Source organism: Nannobrachium achirus (assembly GCF_963921795.1).
Source record: "Nannobrachium achirus genome assembly, chromosome: 8".
NCBI lineage: Eukaryota > Metazoa > Chordata > Actinopteri > Myctophiformes > Myctophidae > Nannobrachium > Nannobrachium achirus.
The window spans coordinates 19,149,787-19,168,721 of record NC_137817.1 but is presented as its reverse complement, the minus strand read 5'-3'; the positions used below and the strand labels follow the sequence as shown (position 1 = coordinate 19,168,721).

Genomic DNA, 18,935 nt, shown 5'->3' with positions numbered 1-18,935 from the left:
GACATGAAAAAGGTTTGAGAAGCAGTGATGTATAATGCATTTCATGATGCAGCCGCAGAGTGTGGGGACCGTCTCGTCTGCTTCACGGCACAGTGGCAGCTCCTATACCCGCCGTTACCGAACCCTGGCCCTCACCTCCCAAGTGGACGAGAGCCTCTTCGGGACCCCAAAACTGGTATTAATTTAAGTTATATATCTAAACGTCTAAGAAAGTGTGTGTGTGTGTGTGTGTGTGTGTGTGTGTGTGTGTGTGTGTGTGTGTGTGTGTGTGTGTGCGTGCGTGCGTGCGTGCGTGCGTGCGTGCGTGCGTGCGTGCGTGCGTTTTTGGCCCAGACTCAATATCCCCCTTAGCCCACCCCTTGCCTGCTTAAGATGGGTAGACATTATCACAGTATAAGTTACCGATACTTAAAAATGTGTGGGCAGCAAAGACAAACGCTTTAAATATTTTGACCATTCTATTTGACCCTGGTCAGGGTAAAAACACACACGATGGGATGTTTTCATAGCGTCGTTGTCGGGTGGAAATCTTGAATGTCCAAAACCGTTCGTTTTGCATTCATCATTTAAAAAATAGAATAGTGAAAATAGCCGATCTACAAGCACACAACGCCTCGCACCGCGAGGCGATGTGTGCTCGTAGATCTGCTATTTTCACTAGTTTAGTGCAATGGTCTTATATGATGAGGCAGGGCTTTAATTTACGATAAAAAACATGCAAATTTGAAACTTGGAGTTACGAGGTTTCTGCCCGACAGTGACAATAGGCCTACCTGTATATGTTTCTGTCCAGCCGTTGCCCCAGGACACTAAACACTTGGAGCTCAGGAGAACCTCGGGGCCAGGCAGGTCCAAGGGTCAGTCCCGCTCCGCTCCTCCTCAGAGGAACCAACCAGACAACATCCGCATCATCACCAAGGACCTCATCCGTGACCTGAAGTAGGCTATAAAAATAATCTTGTAGATCTGCTATTTTTGAATAGTTAAACTTATTGATACTACAGTATTAACTCATTTAGCTGGGGACCCCCTGGAACCCCCTCATGGACACCTGGGGGGTTCTCTAGGTAAGAATATACAGGAGCCAGCATTCTGTTCTTCATAAAGTAAGCACAATAAGATGTTTGCTATTCTGAATGACAGGGGACATTCGGGGTGCTCATCCACTAGCCCAGTCTTTCTCAAAGTGTATTCCAGGGACTCTGTGGGTTCCTTTAGGGGGGTCTAAATGGACCCATACCCAAGTCTGTAACTCTGACAGTGTACAAATGGAACCAAATTGGTTCCATCTGTACACTGTCAAAGTTAAGGGGAGACCTTGAAATGTAAAAGTTTGAGAAACACTGCACTGCACTAGCCTACACACACACAAATATTCCCCAGCATCTACATAATTTAACTGGTCAAGAAATCACAAGCTATTCAAACATTCCTTAATCCAGGATCCGAAACACGGACCCATCAGGACTGTCTATCATCCTGCCACCATGGGAACTGGAGCGCATCACCTCTGCATCCCGGGTTCCCACCAAGGAAGAGAGGGAGGCCATGACAGAAGAGCTTCAGAAGAAGAGAGAGGAGACCATTGTGAGAATGTTATATCACCAATAGAAATGCATGTTGCATATTTGACTAGTTAGCTCACATTGTAATCACATTATTACTAACCTTCTGGAACGGTAACCGGAAGAGTCGCCAGAAAGAAACTTGCCGAGATTTTTATTCTTGTATTTGTTTTACTGAGAATAAGGTTAGAAATAACTTTAGGATTACGCATATCTTTCTGGATTAGGAATAGGGTTAGGCTTTGGCACTGTTTTACTGAAGTTAAGGTTAGGAATAAGGTTAGGTCTAACCGTTTAGGCATAGTCATGAAACTGTACCTTTTCCTATCCATGACTTCTAATAAATACCATAATCAATCAAAAGGCATAAACCATCAGCTCAGGCGAGTTTCTTCCCGGCGACTCTTTTGGTATTCTCTGGAACTTGTAGTGTTCCCACGCTCTGCCCATTTGGTATGTAAATAGGATAAAACAAACCCTATAGCATTGCTATCTGCAAGGACCATTTTTCCATGGACCACCTGTAATAACTAGTAAGAAACAGTGGTCTATCACCCATTTAGTCAGATTCCACCCATCTGTCAGTCCCTCACTCACCTTTCCCCCCCACCGCTGCCCTTCCACCATCCTCTAGGCTGCAGCAGAGGAGAGGAAGGCCCAGACGCACCAAGCGGACCTGTCCCGTAAGAAGAACCAGCCGCTGAGTGAGCTGGAGGCAGAGGCCCGCGACCGGGCGCAGTACCTGCTGGAGCGGGCCAACGCCATGCGCATGGAGCAAGAGGACGAGGTGAAGAAGTTCAACGAGGTACGAAGTACAGATAAGAGCAGTCAAGTTGCTCTACTACTGCTCAGACTGTATGTGTGTTTGTGTGGGGGAGGGGGTTTGTGTGCGCACGTGTGCGTGGGTGCGTGTTTCTGTTTTCTTTTTTTTAAAGATTTGTTTTCGGGCTTTTATGCCTTTATTAATGATAGGACAGTAGACTGACAGGAAATGGGGAGAGAGAGTCGTCTGGATCGGGAATCGAACCGGTGACGCTGTCAGGCATCATAGCCTAGTATGTGATATGCACCTGGACCAGTAGGCCAGCGGGCACCCCCATGTTTCTGTTTTCTTTTTTAATTTAACCATGGAAAGTATTAGGACTGAACATGAATCCACAGTTCCCTGTGCTTCGCAGTCACATACAGCCACATGCATTGTAAACCAAACTCAAAGTGCATACCGTACCGTCACTGTCGGACAGAAACCTCGTAACTCCAAGTTTCAAATTTGCATGTTTTTTTTGTAAATTAAAGCCCTGCCTCATCATATAAGACCGTTGCACAAAACTAGTGGAAATAGCAGATCTACAAGCACACAAGCTTGTAGATCAGCTATTTTCACTAGTCTAAATCATTTATTAAAGTGATGAATGCAAAACGAACGGTTTTGGACATACAAGGTTTCCATCCGACAACGACGATATTATCTCCCTCCTGGTCCCCTGCAGCTGATCCGGGGTGCCCAGTGCCACGCGGTGCGCGACGCCCAGATCCTGGAGAAGAGGCAGATCCAGACGGAGCTGTCGGAGGAGGAGAGGCGTCTGGACGCCATGATGGAGCTGGACCGCCTCCGGGCCATGGAGATCCAGGAGCAGATCGACCAGCTCCGCAAGCAGCAGATGATCCGGTAAGCGGTGTCAATTACACCTATTTGACATTAGTCATCTCACAGGGGAAAAGCAGTTTCCAGCTTCACCCTGCTGAGTGCTTCTCAAGTGAGCGTGCGAGAGCACGTTAAGTGCCTCGGCGATGGGACGTGTCCGCTGGGACGCACACATACACTCAGTGGTGGAAATGAAATGATTGGTACTCAAATGATTAAAAGTATCAATACTGCAATGTAGAAATACTCTGTTACAAGTAGAAGTACGGAATTCAAAATGAACTTTAGTAAAAGTACGAAAGTATTGTCATCAAAATGTACGTTAAAGTACCAAAAGTAAAAGTACAAAATGTTTGAAAATAGCAGATCTACAAGCTCCGGCTATTTTCAAAAATCCTACAAGTGGTTAATGTATGTTTTATAATATTATAATTTATATCTGCAAAGTAACTAGTAACTAACGTTTTAAAATAAATGTAGTGGCGTAAAAGTACAATATTTGGATCCGAGATGTAGTGGAGTAGAAGTAAAAGCAATGGAAATTGGAAATACTCAAGTAAAGTACAAAAAACTCAAAATTGTACTTGTACTACACATAAGTAAATGTACGTATAGTTACTTTACACCACTGCATACATTAACGAGACTGGTTCACACAGTAAAATCTGTACTCTCCGCACGCCTGCGTGTGTGTGACTGTGTGTGTGTGTGTGTGCGCGCGCGCGTGTGTGTGTGTGTGTGTGTGTGTGTGTGTTGTGTGTGTGTGTGTGTGTGTGTGTGTGTGTGTGTGTGTGTGTGTGTGTGTGTGTGTGTGTGTGTGTGTGTGTGTGTGTGTGTGTGTGTGTGTGTGTGTGTGTGTGTGTGTGTGTGTGTGTGCGTGTTATTCCAGGGGGAAGCAGCAGATTATCCATCAGATTGAGGAGCGTCTGGAAGACAAGCTGCTACAGGAGGAGATGAAGGAGCAGGAGGGACAACAGCTACTGGAGAATCTGGAGAGGATGCAGGAGGAGGAGATTCAGGTATGGATGTGCGTGTGCATGTGTGCGTCATACATACATTCACATGTACAGTATAACACAGACAGAAAGACATTCTCTCCAAAAATCTTTACTTTTCAGGAAAAACTAAACTTGTTCCAATAGATCCAATATAGTTATATTTAGTCACACAAGCTGTTGTTAATACCTTTCATTGGTACAATATTTATAAAACCCTCAGACAGACTTTCAAATGTTATTTTTTTATTCTTATCATAATTTATCTTAATTAAGGTATCTTCAAATGCATTTGTTTATGAAATATTGAATACAAATAAACTCGTCTTGTTGCCTTCCAGGCCATGGAGCGTAAGAAGGAGGAGCATCGGCTTCTGCAACAGGAGATCATTCGTATTAATGCTGAGGTGCTCAGAGCCAAGGAGCTGAAGCTAGAGGAGGAGAGGCTGGCAGACCTCCGAGCTATGGAGTTCACGCAAAAGAAAATGGTCAGACTCTTATGGAGAACAAGCATTTGATTGTTGTTTTTTAATCTTCCTGTTGGCTGAATCGCTGATCATTTAACCATTCATGGAAAAACCTAGAGGAACATGTGATATAGAGACAATTTAGGAAACTGTCGGTAACACAGATCAAGATGAGAAAAGCTTTTTGAAATACCTTAGCATACCGTAAGTACACACATTTATTTTTATATTTAGGCCTATGTCCTTAGTGTACAGTAAATTGACCCCCAAATGATGCAAATGATGGTAGTCTTTGTGCCTTGCGATAAGTTGGAGGAAACTCTTTGCATCTGATTTGATGCACAACGTCTGTCAGCCTTTTTAGTTGTATAGGTGATGGTGTCAAGGTGTATTAAGGCTAAACATGTAGTAGTGTAGTACATTTAGTTAGCAGTTCTGGCCTCTATGGCTTTATCTCCAAGACATCTGACATGCGCTGTCCCTCTTATGTACTCGTTCCTGATCCTTTCCATCCTTGTTACTCCCAGAAAGAACCTCAACATTTTTAGTCTCTGCTAGTCTTTTCATCAGTGCGACTGTCTCTAAACCGCGGGAAACCTACTATACAGTAAACAATTCTGAATGCCCTTATGCAAGAAAAATTGTTCTAAAGTGCAAAACTATTCTAACATTCATAAAAGTCAACACTAGTCCACAATCCACACTTTCATGTTCTTCGTCAACACAGGTTTAACAGGCATGTATGTCTTCATCTCTGTGACTGACTTTACACTTCCACATGTTCTTTTTCCTTTGTGAACGCTGGGGGTGTGTGTGTGGTTAAATCAAGCACCAAGCCTAGAGCACTGTGAGTGGTAACCTTAACCTTTACATGATGAACACCCCGCAGGAGCGTGATGCAGAATATGAGGCGGAGCAGAAGCGAATAAAGAGGGAGAAGGAGAAGGAGGTGGCCAGGCTGAGAGCCCTGCAGGAGAGAGACAGAGACTACAAGGCAGAGCAGGTAAGCAGTATTTCACCTAGTGTGACCATAGGATGGAGTGCTCAGTGTTGTGTGCCGTGAAGGAGTATTTTTTTTTCTCCCTTGTTTCTATAATTTACATACCCCTTGACTTCATGGAGATTTGTCTCCCATGAAGGCTCCGTGAGGACACTTGCGGAGTCTCCTCCCGGAGACATTTAGTATTGACTTAGGAATGTGACAAAAGCTAAAAGAATCCCCATGATTTCAAGGCTTCAGGTGGTTTGTAATTGATAGAAAATAAGTTATTCTTTGAAGGAGCTAAGCTCCAACGTCTGATATGTCCTAATCTGAGTTCCACAAGTTCTTTTTCTCGTCACTAGGGGGGCAAGAAGAGCTTTGTCAAAAATGTCTGGGCTCTGAAGCATGGCCTACATCTGGCCTAAATCTTGGCACAAAGTGCTCAAAGTTTGTTATACGCCCAGGGTCACATTGGCCAAGCTTTGTGTGACTCTTAATGAAATGAACTCATAAATAGCACCGCTCACATCAGACTATGTGTGACTTTTTTGGTGAAGTACTCATTTAATTGCCTTAAGCATACTCTCACACAAAAGGGTGTAACAAAATAAATGAACCACTGAGAATGCATGGGGATGAATGGACTTTAATGTCTTCTCAAAATGAAAACATTCATTCTGTAAAACATTTGGTGAATAGAAGAGGGGTTATGCTTCAGCATAACACCTTGTTCCTGTGCTAAGGATGAGCTCCGCGCCCGGAGGAACCGCGAGGCAGCGGAGAGGGATTGGAGGAGAAAGGAGAAAGAGCAGGCCCAGAAGAAAGCACAGGACGACGCTCTGCTGAAGGCCTCTCGCCTGGAGCAGGTCGTCCACAAAGAGCGTCTGCAGGCCGTTGAAGCCGGCCGGGCGAGGGCTGAGTTTGAGAGGGTGTTGAGGTATTCATTCTTCCTTTTCTCTAGCACCACCCTTAGGCCAAATCTTCGAATTGCACAGATTTTCAAAATCTAATGGGCAGATTGTCATCCCCCTCGTGCCGCCGGCGCTGCTCTAGTCTAGAGCCACCCTTAGGCCAACTTTCTATACCTACACTCAAGTTATTGCAAAAGTTTTAAAAAGATAGTTCACCCCCAAAATGTAATTATTTTCCATCGATTACTCACCCCACAGAAACTTGGATATATTCTTAGTTTTTGTTGCATTCCTAAGCCAATAATTTGGGGGACTGCCCATAAGTCCGAAGGTTCGTTAGTCCGAATTTAGTTGGGGTTACTGAGGTTAAGGTTAGGGTTAGAGTTAGGCATAGTATTCTTGACAAATTCAGACTAATGAACCTTCGGACTAATGAACCTTTGGACCAATGCCATGGCACCATAATTTGAGGAGACTCCTTGTGTCTCCATAGGGAACAAAGCAGGCTCTTTGTGTCTCCATAGGGAACCCACTGCTGATCATCAAATGATTGGCTTAGGAACAAAAACATGACCTGTCCTCTTGTGCCACGCTGTTATCTTCTCCTCCTCCTCATGGACATCCTCTCACTCAGGGCCCAGCAGGAGGCCATAGCCAAGCAGAAAGAGGAAGAGGAGAGACAGCTCCAGAGAGTGTTGCACCATGCCGACGGTGTCCGGCAGCAGGTGAGGGAGCGAGAGATGCTGGCCGTGGCTAAGAGGAGGGACATCTTCAAGGAAGGAGACCAGCTGAACGAGGAGGCCCGCCAGAGACGCATCCGTCTCAATGAGATCAAGGAGAAGAAGCTGATGGAGCTGAAGTAAGTGAAAGCCAGGCAGTTATAAAGATCAAGTTCAACACCTGGACAGGAGCTGTCCACACCAAGTAGGCTACTACTAAGCATAACATTTACCGGCATGTGAGTATCCACACTGATTCTGTTGATAGTTATGGTGTAGACTCTGCAATCCAGAGTTAGAACTATTTGTAGTATAGTACAGTTCAAAGTGGGTGACAGGGCACCCTGGGGTGCCGTGACGGCAGTCCAGGGGTGCCGCGAGTTAATTTGACAATATTTGGAATTTATTTGGACACTTGTAAAAATATTTAGTATCATTTTAAACTTGAAGTACAAAGTTATCTTCAGTCAGTTCTAACCAAAATGGCTATTATCTGAACGTTTTCCTCACAATATAATCACTAAAATATCATCACTGTCGGGTAGAAACCTCATATCTCCAAGTTTCAAATGTGTACGTCTTTTGGTAAAGCAAAGCCCTGCTTCATCATACAAGACTGTCGCACAAAACTAGTGAAAACTGTTTTCACTAGTTTAGTACATTTTATAGATGATAAATACAAAATGAACGGTTTTGGACAAACAAGGTTTCCACCCGACAACGCCGATATGCTATAAATATAAGATGCTTGGAGTGAAAATTATATGTAGGGGTGCCTCGGATTAAAACAAATATTTATGGGGTGCCCTGAGACAAAAAAGTTTGGGAACCCCTGCTATAGTAATATATTTGTAGTTATAGTTATCATGATTGGTGTGGATGGCCCATTAGTCATGCTAATTTCCTACAGAAAGAAATATATACCGTAGACTTTTTCTAAGCAGATGATTTTCCTGCTGGTTAAGTTTGCCCTGCTCAACACAATGAAAGTTAAACACTGGTATATTCTAAGTGCCCTCATTCTGAAATGTTTGTGTGTTTGTAGGGCTGCTGGTTTACCAGAGAAATACTGCAGAGGCGTGGAAAGGAAGGCCCGTGTGTTGTCTGCTGTAATTCAATAGCTTGATTTTCACCATCAAACCCAATCCCAAAATACACTCATCCAGAGAGCAACGCCACCAGTCCGTCGTCTAGAGTACATTTTCATAAGCAATTTCATCAAGGCTAGTTAATGGAAACAGTTGGGAATGTAAGAATAAAGCTTCACATTGCACTTTAATGGCTGCTTGATTATGAAATGATTTTAACATTTGCATTTTACTGTATTCCTTGTTTAATCTTGGACCGTCTTTACTGGGAAATGTCCAGTTTGTCCGCCTCATCCACTTCAAGATGAACCATGAAGTGTTGACGTGGGCAGGGAATCAAGCATTTTAATTTCAAGGACCCCTTAAGTGTACTGATACTGGTCCATTTGGTTCCATACACTCTCAGAGTGAACAGACCTTAAGGGTCAATTCTGAACCCAGAGGGTCCCTGAACCCCACATCACCGATGTAATGGTTTGACCATTGTTCACTTTACCTGGTGTCCTGGGTCTAAATGCCTGCACAGTTCAATGACAAGAATTACACAACTAGCAGTGTGTTGGGTCCCCAGGGTCAGAAGGAAGAACCACATTATAGAGTGGACATTCATATTTAAAGGGATATTTCACTTTCAAATAAACATATATAAAGAAATAATGGACGAAATTGCAGGCCCCTAGCGCATTAGAATCTCCTAATGCATGAGTTGGCTGTGACTTTTTCCATTACTTTTTAAATGCATTTAAAATATATTTAATGTTGATTTAATATTAAATTGAAATATCCCTTTATATACCAGAGGTTGTGTACATTTTCAAAATATCCTACAAAATTAATTAATGTAAAGAAAATGCCGCAATATAAAAATTGCCTTGCCCCACAGATTAACTCCACATAATCAGGATACCATTTTTTATTATTTTATTTAGGCTAGTAATTCCCTTTCAGTTAAGTCTCGTCACCTTCCATGTATTACTGGCAGTCCCTTTTGCTGTTAATGTGCATGACAACAGAAAGGAAATTCAACTCAAGGATGACAAGTTTTTACACACACACACACAGCTCAAAGTATTTAAGTGAGGTTTTAGTACATCAAGGTAAATACAGGCTTTTATTTCAGACCATTCTTGACAGAGAACTGTATGATGTACTTGAGATTTAAGTTCTTCATCATAACCATCTAAATACATAACCTACAGGAGTGCTTAACTGATCTAATCAAGTTGACATTAGGACATCAATAGGCCCCCCCCTCCCCTCCCCCGCCCTGTCTTCTTTTTTTGCTCCTCTTCTTTTCTTGTTTGTTCTTTTGCGCTGAACACATTGACCGAGTCGATTGGACAGACAGTGGGCAGAGGACTGGTGGGACTTCTGTTTTTTTCTTCAATTCGTCATTTCCCCCCCCCTCCCACACACACACATCTGTACACACGAGAAAGTAACGGTGACCTAGGAAACATCACGACACCTGGCATACAGGGACCCGCGCAAGAGGGGGAGGAAGGCGGGGGTCGGAGTAAATACACACACACTGTAACGTTAAGGTCCCCTGGAGAGTTTTTATCGTAGCCGTGGTCCCCTCCCTGCAACATACACAGACACGGTCTCACGACTCACGCACAAGCACTGTACACGGCACAAGAGAAAGAAGGTCACCTAAACACACGGAGCCAATGAAGGAGTGCTAACATCTATGGGGTGGACTGGACAGCCCGGTACAGGCTGAGGGGGTTTAAAATTCTTATTTAGATCATTAGGTCATATGCACGCACTCTCACTTACACACACACACACGCTCACCAACACACGCACACACTCATTCGATCACCAACACACGTCTGTATGCATTTAAAACTCCATAAAGTTACACGCCTGTGCAGAATATACTATTGTTACTTAGTGTTGCTAGCTATAGCCACCCAAATGGCAATATATGTTCAAATATTATATGTAACTTCTTTTTCTCAGAATATACAATGATGAAATGCATTATACAGACAAACAAGAGACAATGTAAGCTGTTCACATGTTCAGTACATCAAAATTAAGAGCTTTCTCTATTCATTTCTTCTCACGACAGAGTGCAAATCCGATGCTCCTCCACCTACTACAAGAGGTTCATTTGCTGAGCTCGAGCAAGGTCACGTCCCCACAAACCATAAAAACAAACATACAAAGAAATAATAATAATAATTCTAACACAAAAAAAGTAGTCGTCATAAATATGGAATGTGAAAAACAAACATGAAATATGTTCAGATTTCTTCTCAAACAATACAAATAAAAGTCCTTCATCGCACTTTGCATTTTTCTTTAACAGGAAAAGGTAAAAAATGATAAAATAGCAATTAAAACGAGAACGGGTCGTTGCTTGCGGCCTCTGTTGTGAGTAGAAGTCAGACAGACCATGGTAAAGCTGGTGTGGGACCACAAAAAAGAGGAAGCGAGAGAGATGGGGATGATGGGTGACTTGAGGAAGTTTTAAGGGACAGGTTTGGTCAATTGGGAGGGGGGTGCTGGCTGGGTGGTAGAGGGGTGTGTTCACATGCCATAGCCAAAGCCGGGCTGCGGGGGTTGGCCGTAGCCGGGTGCTGCTGTGTATCCGTAGCCGTAAGGTTGCTGAGGAGGCACGGCCACGTTGGCCCCTGACGTGAGCATCAGTTGAGGTGTGCCTGCCAGAACAAGAACAAGAATGATTACAAAATGCAGCCCCTTCCAACCGTTCCCAGATATTTACTGCACAGATGCAAGAGAAAGTATTTCAAGGATATCCGTGACACATCTCAATAGCATGCTTTGTTTTGCATTTATTAAATTGTACATCAGGGGTCTTCAACGTTTTCAGGCCAAGGACCCCTTAGCTGAGAGAGAGAGATGAAGCAGGGACCCCCACTACATATTGTATACAATTGTGATGCATATTAAAGCTTAGACTTGTTTGACAGAATGTTTGAGTAATGTGTGTTTTTAGACATTGAACCACTTGAACCGTCGAATACAGTCCGCTCTTCGTTTCCCTCTACAAACCTCTTTGCCAAAAATAGCCGATCTACAAGCTCACAACACCCGTTGTGAGCTTGTAGATCTGCTATTTTTGGCTACTGTTCCACTCAGAATAGGGATGCTAGTGGTTAATGTTAAAAAGATGATCATATCACACAAAGATTTATGGACCCCCTGTTGAAGACCCCTGATGTACATCAATATTATATTTGTACATATTTGTTGGTGATATTTAGTTTTGTTTGTACCATAAACTATGGGCTGGGACTCTGTGGCCTGCTCCTCCTGTTTCCTCAGGGACTCGGAGGCTTCGAGCTTGTCGACCTGGTTGAAAAACAGAACAGTGTTGGAGTGAGACCATGGATAGGGCCACAAACAGTGGCTCTTGAAGAGCGAGGGCGGGTTTTGTAGAAAAAAACTGACCTCTGGGTTATTTCACTGGCTGACGGATGGGACCATTCCTGACAGGCGAAGATGAATAAGAGTCCAGATTAAAATAAGGCCGAAGAGGCCGACCTCGCTACTGGGAGGGAAGGCCACTACTGGCCAAAGAGGAAACTACTATGAGCTATGACCTTATTGGCTACTCTATGAACGCTTGGCTACATTTAGCTCTAGGGATAGACCAGCATTTTGGCAGGTGAGGGAGACTAGTTAGGAATTAGAAAGGGAAACAAATAGCTACTAGACTATAATGGTCCCACCATCCAGCCACCCAATTAGTCTAAATCTCAAGTATTGTAAGTATGTAGAGAACCAAACCCCTTCAAGTTTCACTTTCAACTACCACATTCTGAATAACTAGCATTACAAACCTCACACAAGTTAAGATACATAAACTATTGCCATATGGAAAGACCAGAATTCAGTCAACTTCTTACTGTACAGCACAGAATCTAAGAGTGAAATGCGCAAATTAAATATGTATGTATTGGCAGCTCAGACAAAGTGTGGATTGGCAGAGGACAGAAACAGTTCTGACAAATAATTCACGCGATTACATAGGAAGCAGCTAATTTCAGAAATTAGTCTCAGGCTATAGGATAGTCTGCGGCTTAAGTATTATAGCTCACAACATACGATAATACCTCTCTCACAAGCCTGGGGTTCAGTTCTCAACATACTGGTCAACAATCACCCAGTCAGTCAGTCTGGTTAAGCAGGCTGTTTCAAGTCAAGTCGGGCTTTAGTTTCAATTGAGAAAGTATTACAGGGAAGAGACCAACATGCTGAAGCGGCAGTTTTGTTAATTTCTCTGTTAAAAGAGAAGAGTGCAAGAGAGACGGACAGAAACAGAGTGAGAAAGACAGACAGAGAGACAGCAAAGTGGAGGGAGAGTGAAAGAGGGGTGGAGGGAATGGTTTTGTACGGCCAATTCAAGGCTTTCAGAAGCAGGCACAGCCAACAACGATGTCTCCTAGCCTGTCCAGAGTGCTGCTATAGAGAGGGGCGGTGGGGAACGCATGCTTGTTGCTCTACACAATTCAGCTCCTTTTCCACACTCAAACTACTGTACAGGTTATGCCTTTTCCACAGGCCCTAGTCACGTCACTGAAGAGACCACACTTTACAGTACCAAGAAAAACTCAAACATGAGGCGAAAAAAGTAAAACACTAAAGAAAAGTGCTCCAAATGAATTGAAAAGTAATGGAAATGTCTGTTTTCTTTTGACAGCTTTGAGGTTCAGTCTAATAGGCAGACATGGAAAAGATAATGGGGAAGAAATCTCTGTAATGATGGTCACTTCATCAATGCTGCACTCACTGGGTCTTCTATTCCTGCAATTAAGTCTTGATGCTTTGCTGCGGTCTACATTACTGCCTGCCAACCACTGTAGCCTCCTCTGATTAAATGGCTGAACATTCTCAACCATCTTCTAAGCAGTGATGGCTGAGTGGTTAGTGTCCATACCTAGGACTCCGGAGGCCCCAGATTCCCCGCTACAGCTATCACTGCTCCCCTCCCCCTCGCGCTCTCGCGCTCCTTGTGGGCAGCACTGGGTTGGGCTGCGATATCTGAATTTCCCTCGCGGGAGGAGTAGGTAACTATTATTATTATTAATAAACAGCTAAATTCCCAACCAAGCCTTACCCAAAATCGGACAGAGTGCATAAGGATTGGCGGTCAGCAGCAGACTGCAGCTAAGCGCCGTTACAGTCAATTTTGACATTAGTATCTACGTATCTACGGGTCTAAGGGAGAAGAGCAGGTGGTCTGTCAGTTATCCAGAGCAGTGCTCCCCATGCCCCGCCCCTGGAGAGGAGCCGGGCATGCTGGCATCAGGTGCAGAATACCACTTTATGTGAGGTGTGGGAGGAAAGGGTTTGATGACTCTTGACTGTGGCTTGGAGTAAGAAATGTATTTATCACAAAGTGTACTGTACACAAACTAATGCGGAAGTAGTTTCAGGGCAGACTTAAAGTTTAGAAACAAATCCTTCAACGTGGATAACCTTTTCCAGGATTGACAAATTGAAAAGTACGTTTCACGGTTGAGCGTATCATCAGTCAGCCTGAACTAGGTCTTTACGTCATTCTGCCAATTCTAATCAATCAAATGATGTTGTAAACGTAGCTCATGAACTTGCTGCAAAATGACATTTGAGTGGTAGCCTGCACTAACAATTAACTGTATTTAATTCTATTGTATAAATCTGAACATCTGACCAACTCTCAAAAAGCCATTGTTTTATTACTAATTTTGGTTTGGAAAAAGGTCTGTGCAAACATCCATTGACACTATGCTTGTTGCGGTACTTCAACTGTCAACAACCTTTCCTTCCTTCCTTGACACTGACCCAGCCGTAATCATCAACATGGTATTCTGACCAGAAAACGAATGGAGCCGGCCATCACAGATGCCAGTAAACCCAGTGTATGTGTGAGGGCAGGGTGAGTACAGGAGAGCCCCACTCTGGAGTCCTGTTGGGTTTGTACAGGTAGGAAAGGTAGAAATCTAGTGGAGGTGTGGAGTGTGGACTCAAAAGCAGCAGAGTGACATATGGGAAGGGAAAGGAGAGGAGAGGGTTGGGGGTCAGACTCATGCAGATTCCGCTAGTATATCACTCCTCCAAACTACACGCTACAGGGGGGACGGGCTCAAAAAGAATGAATTGGAAAATGGATTCGACTTTCACCTTTTCCTTAATCGCATCAACCTGAAAGGGAAATTCAGAGAGGCAACTTAAGGAGAAAAACCAAAAAACAGAAGTCTCCCAAAACATATAGGAAAAGAGGGACAGAAAGAGAAAAATAGAGCCAACAAATAAGAGAAATCATCGCTTACAGAAAACCAGGAGAAGAAAAAATAAAGTCATCAAAAGCCATGCGACATACGCCACTTTTGATACAAATGCACACGGTTGAGATTACACTGGCACATTGCACTTTCTATCATTTACTTACAACAACGGGAGAGATTTAATATTCCCAGCGCTTAAATACTGCTCAAAGCATATAGCATACTGTAGTACTGCTCAAAGAAAGTAGTTCAGACATGGTCACTGTCTATTTTAAGAGACAGCTTGTTTGAAAATCTTAAGAGCTATTACTACATTCTGAAATATTAGACTGAAAGGTGCAGTATTTCAGCAGAGAGCTAATTGCTTTTCAGACCTGGGTAAAATAGAAATTAACAAATGAGATGGTGGGGATTCGACACAGACGAGAAAGCGGTGAGTACCAGAAGGGTTGAACAATCATGTCAATCCTACGACAGTATCTGAAAGTCACTTAGCACACCGTTCTATGACTAACAACTAGGGCTGTCAACTGAGCTCAGGAATGATTTCAATTAAAATTTGGCAGATTTTGTGTTCAATTAAATAATCATCATATTTTACAAAGAAAGTATGCACATAATGCATGTACCACAAGATCTGTTCAGTACCGGTATATCCACAAGAGGGCGCTTGCAGCCGATTGTCAAAAAGCTGACAAAGGTTTATATTAATGAATAATACCCTTATGTATGACAACAAGTAGGACTAATAAGAAGGTGTAAAATAATACACTAGGTCTCTCTGCAATAGTTGCCCAACTGACCAAAGTCAGTTAAACTCTATTAACATCCCTCAAGCCGTTTTGTTTGTCTGGTGTTGGAGTATATTTAGTTAGTATTTAGTTGTCTATGTTATGGACATGGAATGTGTTGTTTACAAAGTGGCATATCAAAGACCTAATTGACACTATAAAACATTGAGCGGAAGCCACAAATACTAATAGTATGTACAGTTGATTCTTACATTGTGCAATTCTTCCCCAAAGTCGATAATTATTCAAGGTTCTATTATTTGATTGACAGCCCTACTAAAACAACATAGCTAAGACAATTCAAATTGTCTTTAATAAAGTAAACACCACTGATTTGGCACTGCAACCAGATTAAAGCATTGGCATTAAACAATGCAAGGTAGATCATTGGTAAGTGTATCTACAGTTTGACCCAGGTCTAAAGCCTACACAATATCTTGCCTAACAGTTCTATAGTGCAGAGTACCAAAAACATGAATGAATAGGATCTCATGCCATGTAACACACACGAGGCACGGGAGAGAATACGGCCGTGGACGTGGTGAATCTCTTCTGGAACACATTTGTATGGAAAAGTAGCAGAAAACTGTAACCCAATAACAAAAAAGGGACACACCAATGTCCATAGGACACGTGGCTGATAGGAGCATCACAGCAGAATGATGAGAATGAATACAAGGAGTGAAAAGGCTTAGATTGGAGGCTGTTCAAATTTGCTTCTAACACTGTCTGGGCGACATGAGGCAGCCTATTCAACAGGCAACTCAAGACCTGGGTGAAATAGGGTTAACAAAAAAATAAAAACAAAAATCAGTTTATTTTAAACCGGCTTGATGGTACCAGATGAGCAAGTTTTGCCATTTTGGACAGTCAAAGGAAGTACTGTATGTCAAGGTCTATAATACTCTTGATTGACCACATAATATGGAAACATGACTGTCTGCATAAAACTAATTCTGTACCCATGTGGTACACCAAGTGGACAAAAAAAGAAAAATATTTTTTACTATTTGGCCCAGGTCTTTCCAGTTATACAGTAAAGACACATCTCCTCCAACCAAATATCTTCTTTTGAACTGTGACAAGTTACCACTTTCTACCCTCAGAAACCTTCCTGCAGAGTCAGGTTTTGTGATCATAACTGCCCTTTTTCATCCAAGACCGGCTGTGTGATTTCCCGTCCACAAAAGGCCCCTCCGAGGCCAACCCACCTTGCTGAGGTACTCCCTCATGACCTGGATAAAGTAGGGCATGGAGAAGTCCATGAGGTTGTGCCGCCAGGCCGTCTCCAGCACCACGTCGGGCCTCAGCAGGTCGTAGCAGGTGAAGAGGCAGGCGGCGAAGCACTCCTTCTTGTCCTCCTCCAGGAACCAGGCCAGCAGCTCCTCAGCCAGCTCCGTGTCCTTGGACTCTGAGGCGTACTGCATGGCGTCCTGGAGACACGGGAACACAACGGTTGTTTTGAGAACAGGAAGGCGAAGGGGGCAATATCAACCAAAAAAAAATGTCCCCCCCTTTCTCTCAAAGATTCGGATACCCCATAATTAATGTAGCACATTCTGTACCCTAAAAGGCAACATCTTTGCGAGGCATGTTTATTGTTTTGCCTATTTCACATTTCATTTTTTTACGCATCCAAAATACATTTAAATCCTTTTGAATTACACTTGGTACCCAACATCAACAATGTATCTATAAACAAAAAAAGTACCAAATATTTGTGTTGAAAAAAGAAAAGAATTTGAGCATCCTAGAATTCACTTTTTACCATATTGATATCGGTATGATGATCCAACCAATCAATATGGTAAAAAGCTAATACAGATATACCGGTCAATCCGATAAATCAGACTACCTGTAAAAAAGAAAAAACGAGACTAGATTTGTGATGGTTATAGTTAGTCACCATATTGTAATACAGAGATAAAACATTGCACCAGAATGGTAATAACATCCGTCTTATCATGCATCTTGTTGGCATTAAGCAAATAACAGCGATAGAATAGAATAACAGATTCGTTATATTAACAAACATTATAGTGTTTCAGTACCTTGTAGAGTTTGTCCTTCTTGCAGAGCTCAACACTCTGTTTCCAGCGGTTGTTGCCCTTGAACAGGTAGGCAGCAATCCTCCTAAACTCAATCAACTCGTGCTTCTCCATGCTCTGGGCCAGCGAGATGTTGTCAAAGTTGTCATAGGCGTCGATTGAGGTACGCAGGGCCTATGAGAAAGGAGGGGTATTAGGATAAATATAAAACATAATTAATCACAATTCGCCAAGTCATTTACATTTGAGTTGCCCAGCTACTCTTCCTGTCTCTTCTGGACGGTCATTTATGGAATGAAAGATGAGAATACTTTTTCTTTCTCTATTTTTGGCAATGCTTTTTATCCTTAGGGGTATTTGGGGCACTGTTTTTGACAGTGAGTGTGGGGGAGTGGCACACAGCAGAATGGCCCGGCTGGCCTGGAATCAAACTTGTGGACTTTGTCAGGCAAGCCAAAGATGAGAATACTTGTGAGTTTTTTTCCTACGAGAGGACATGTGACATGGGTCAAGTTGTAGCAAGAATATTTATATGTCTTACAGCATAGTCTTCCTCCCCGATGAAGAGGTTGTTGAGAGCTTCGTTGACGGACTTGTTGTTGTGATTCTGGACTGACCGCAAGTATGGTTTGACAAAGGACAACTGCTTAACCTGAAGAGAGAAAGAAAGACAATGAAAGAAGAGAGGAAAAAGAAAAACGGAGGAGGAAAAGGAAGGCCCCCTTTAGTACTTTATTTAACCAGGGGAGACATGAGACATGTCAGCAATAACTAAACATACAAGTAAAAGACCACACAACATTAACTACATAAAAGATAGACAACCATATGCTATCATCTATTCAACTAACCAAAATGCTTTTATATCTGTTATTGTTAGACATATTTTAGTTAGTTAGAAAGACTAAATAGCAGAAAAGAGGAACGGCGTCTTAGTACCTTGCTGAAGTAGTTGACAGCGCGCGTGTGGTCGAGCCTTGGGGAGAGTACAATGAGCAGGTCATTCAGTAACAACGGTTTGAACTCCAGATAGAACTGGACGGCCTTGTAGTACAGCTCCACGTTGGCCACCTGCAGTGACAAAACCGAACACGTGCAGAAGACAAGTAAAGTCAAGTGAAGGATGCATGATCAAATGACTGCAGATTACTCCAATAATCCCTCAGTCAAGCACAGCGAATAGCTGCCTGCAATACCTTGGTGACAATGTCTTTAAACTGCCCCTCCTTCCAGGCATCTGCGGGATGGTTCATCATTGTGATGATGGCGTTGTCGTACTCCTCGTACTTGTCATAGAGGAACACCAGCTCCCCCCACAGGTGGGCCTGCTCTGCTGCCCTCAGAACCTGACACAAGTACACATTCATTCATCAACCCATTTACGGCTTGGTTGGCTCTGATGGCTAATATTGTCTAAAGAGTAAAATATGGTGCTGCCTGAAGCACATCATAATAACACTATGAAATTATCAGTGATAG

General features: G+C 43.0%; 2 protein-coding genes across 2 annotated transcripts in view; one reads left to right on the top strand and one right to left on the bottom strand.

The window, feature by feature from the left end:
• Positions 1–46: 46 nt before the first annotated feature.
• cfap45 (cilia and flagella associated protein 45) lies at positions 47–8,405 on the top strand (the record flags this gene model as incomplete). The annotated part of the gene is made up of 11 exons (XM_080731751.1): positions 47–175; positions 794–939; positions 1,443–1,587; positions 2,200–2,370; positions 3,056–3,234; positions 4,100–4,229; positions 4,547–4,693; positions 5,562–5,675; positions 6,398–6,591; positions 7,200–7,424; positions 8,330–8,405. The coding sequence occupies 11 exons, from the start codon at positions 47–49 to the stop codon at positions 8,403–8,405; spliced, it is 1,656 nt and encodes a 551-aa protein (XP_080587877.1).
• A 1,256-nt stretch (positions 8,406–9,661) lies between these two features.
• Positions 9,662–18,935, bottom strand: part of LOC308289712 (clathrin heavy chain 1-like) — a 32,149-nt gene continuing 22,875 nt past the window's right edge. The window contains exons 26-32 of the mRNA XM_080731456.1: positions 18,653–18,802; positions 18,396–18,527; positions 17,998–18,108; positions 17,460–17,630; positions 16,620–16,841; positions 11,624–11,699; positions 9,662–11,044 (exon numbers count right to left, since the gene is read on the bottom strand). Of these exons, the coding sequence (XP_080587582.1) occupies positions 10,914–11,044; positions 11,624–11,699; positions 16,620–16,841; positions 17,460–17,630; positions 17,998–18,108; positions 18,396–18,527; positions 18,653–18,802 (993 nt within the window). The 3' untranslated portion in view covers positions 9,662–10,913. The remainder of the gene's footprint in view (positions 11,045–11,623; positions 11,700–16,619; positions 16,842–17,459; positions 17,631–17,997; positions 18,109–18,395; positions 18,528–18,652; positions 18,803–18,935) is intronic.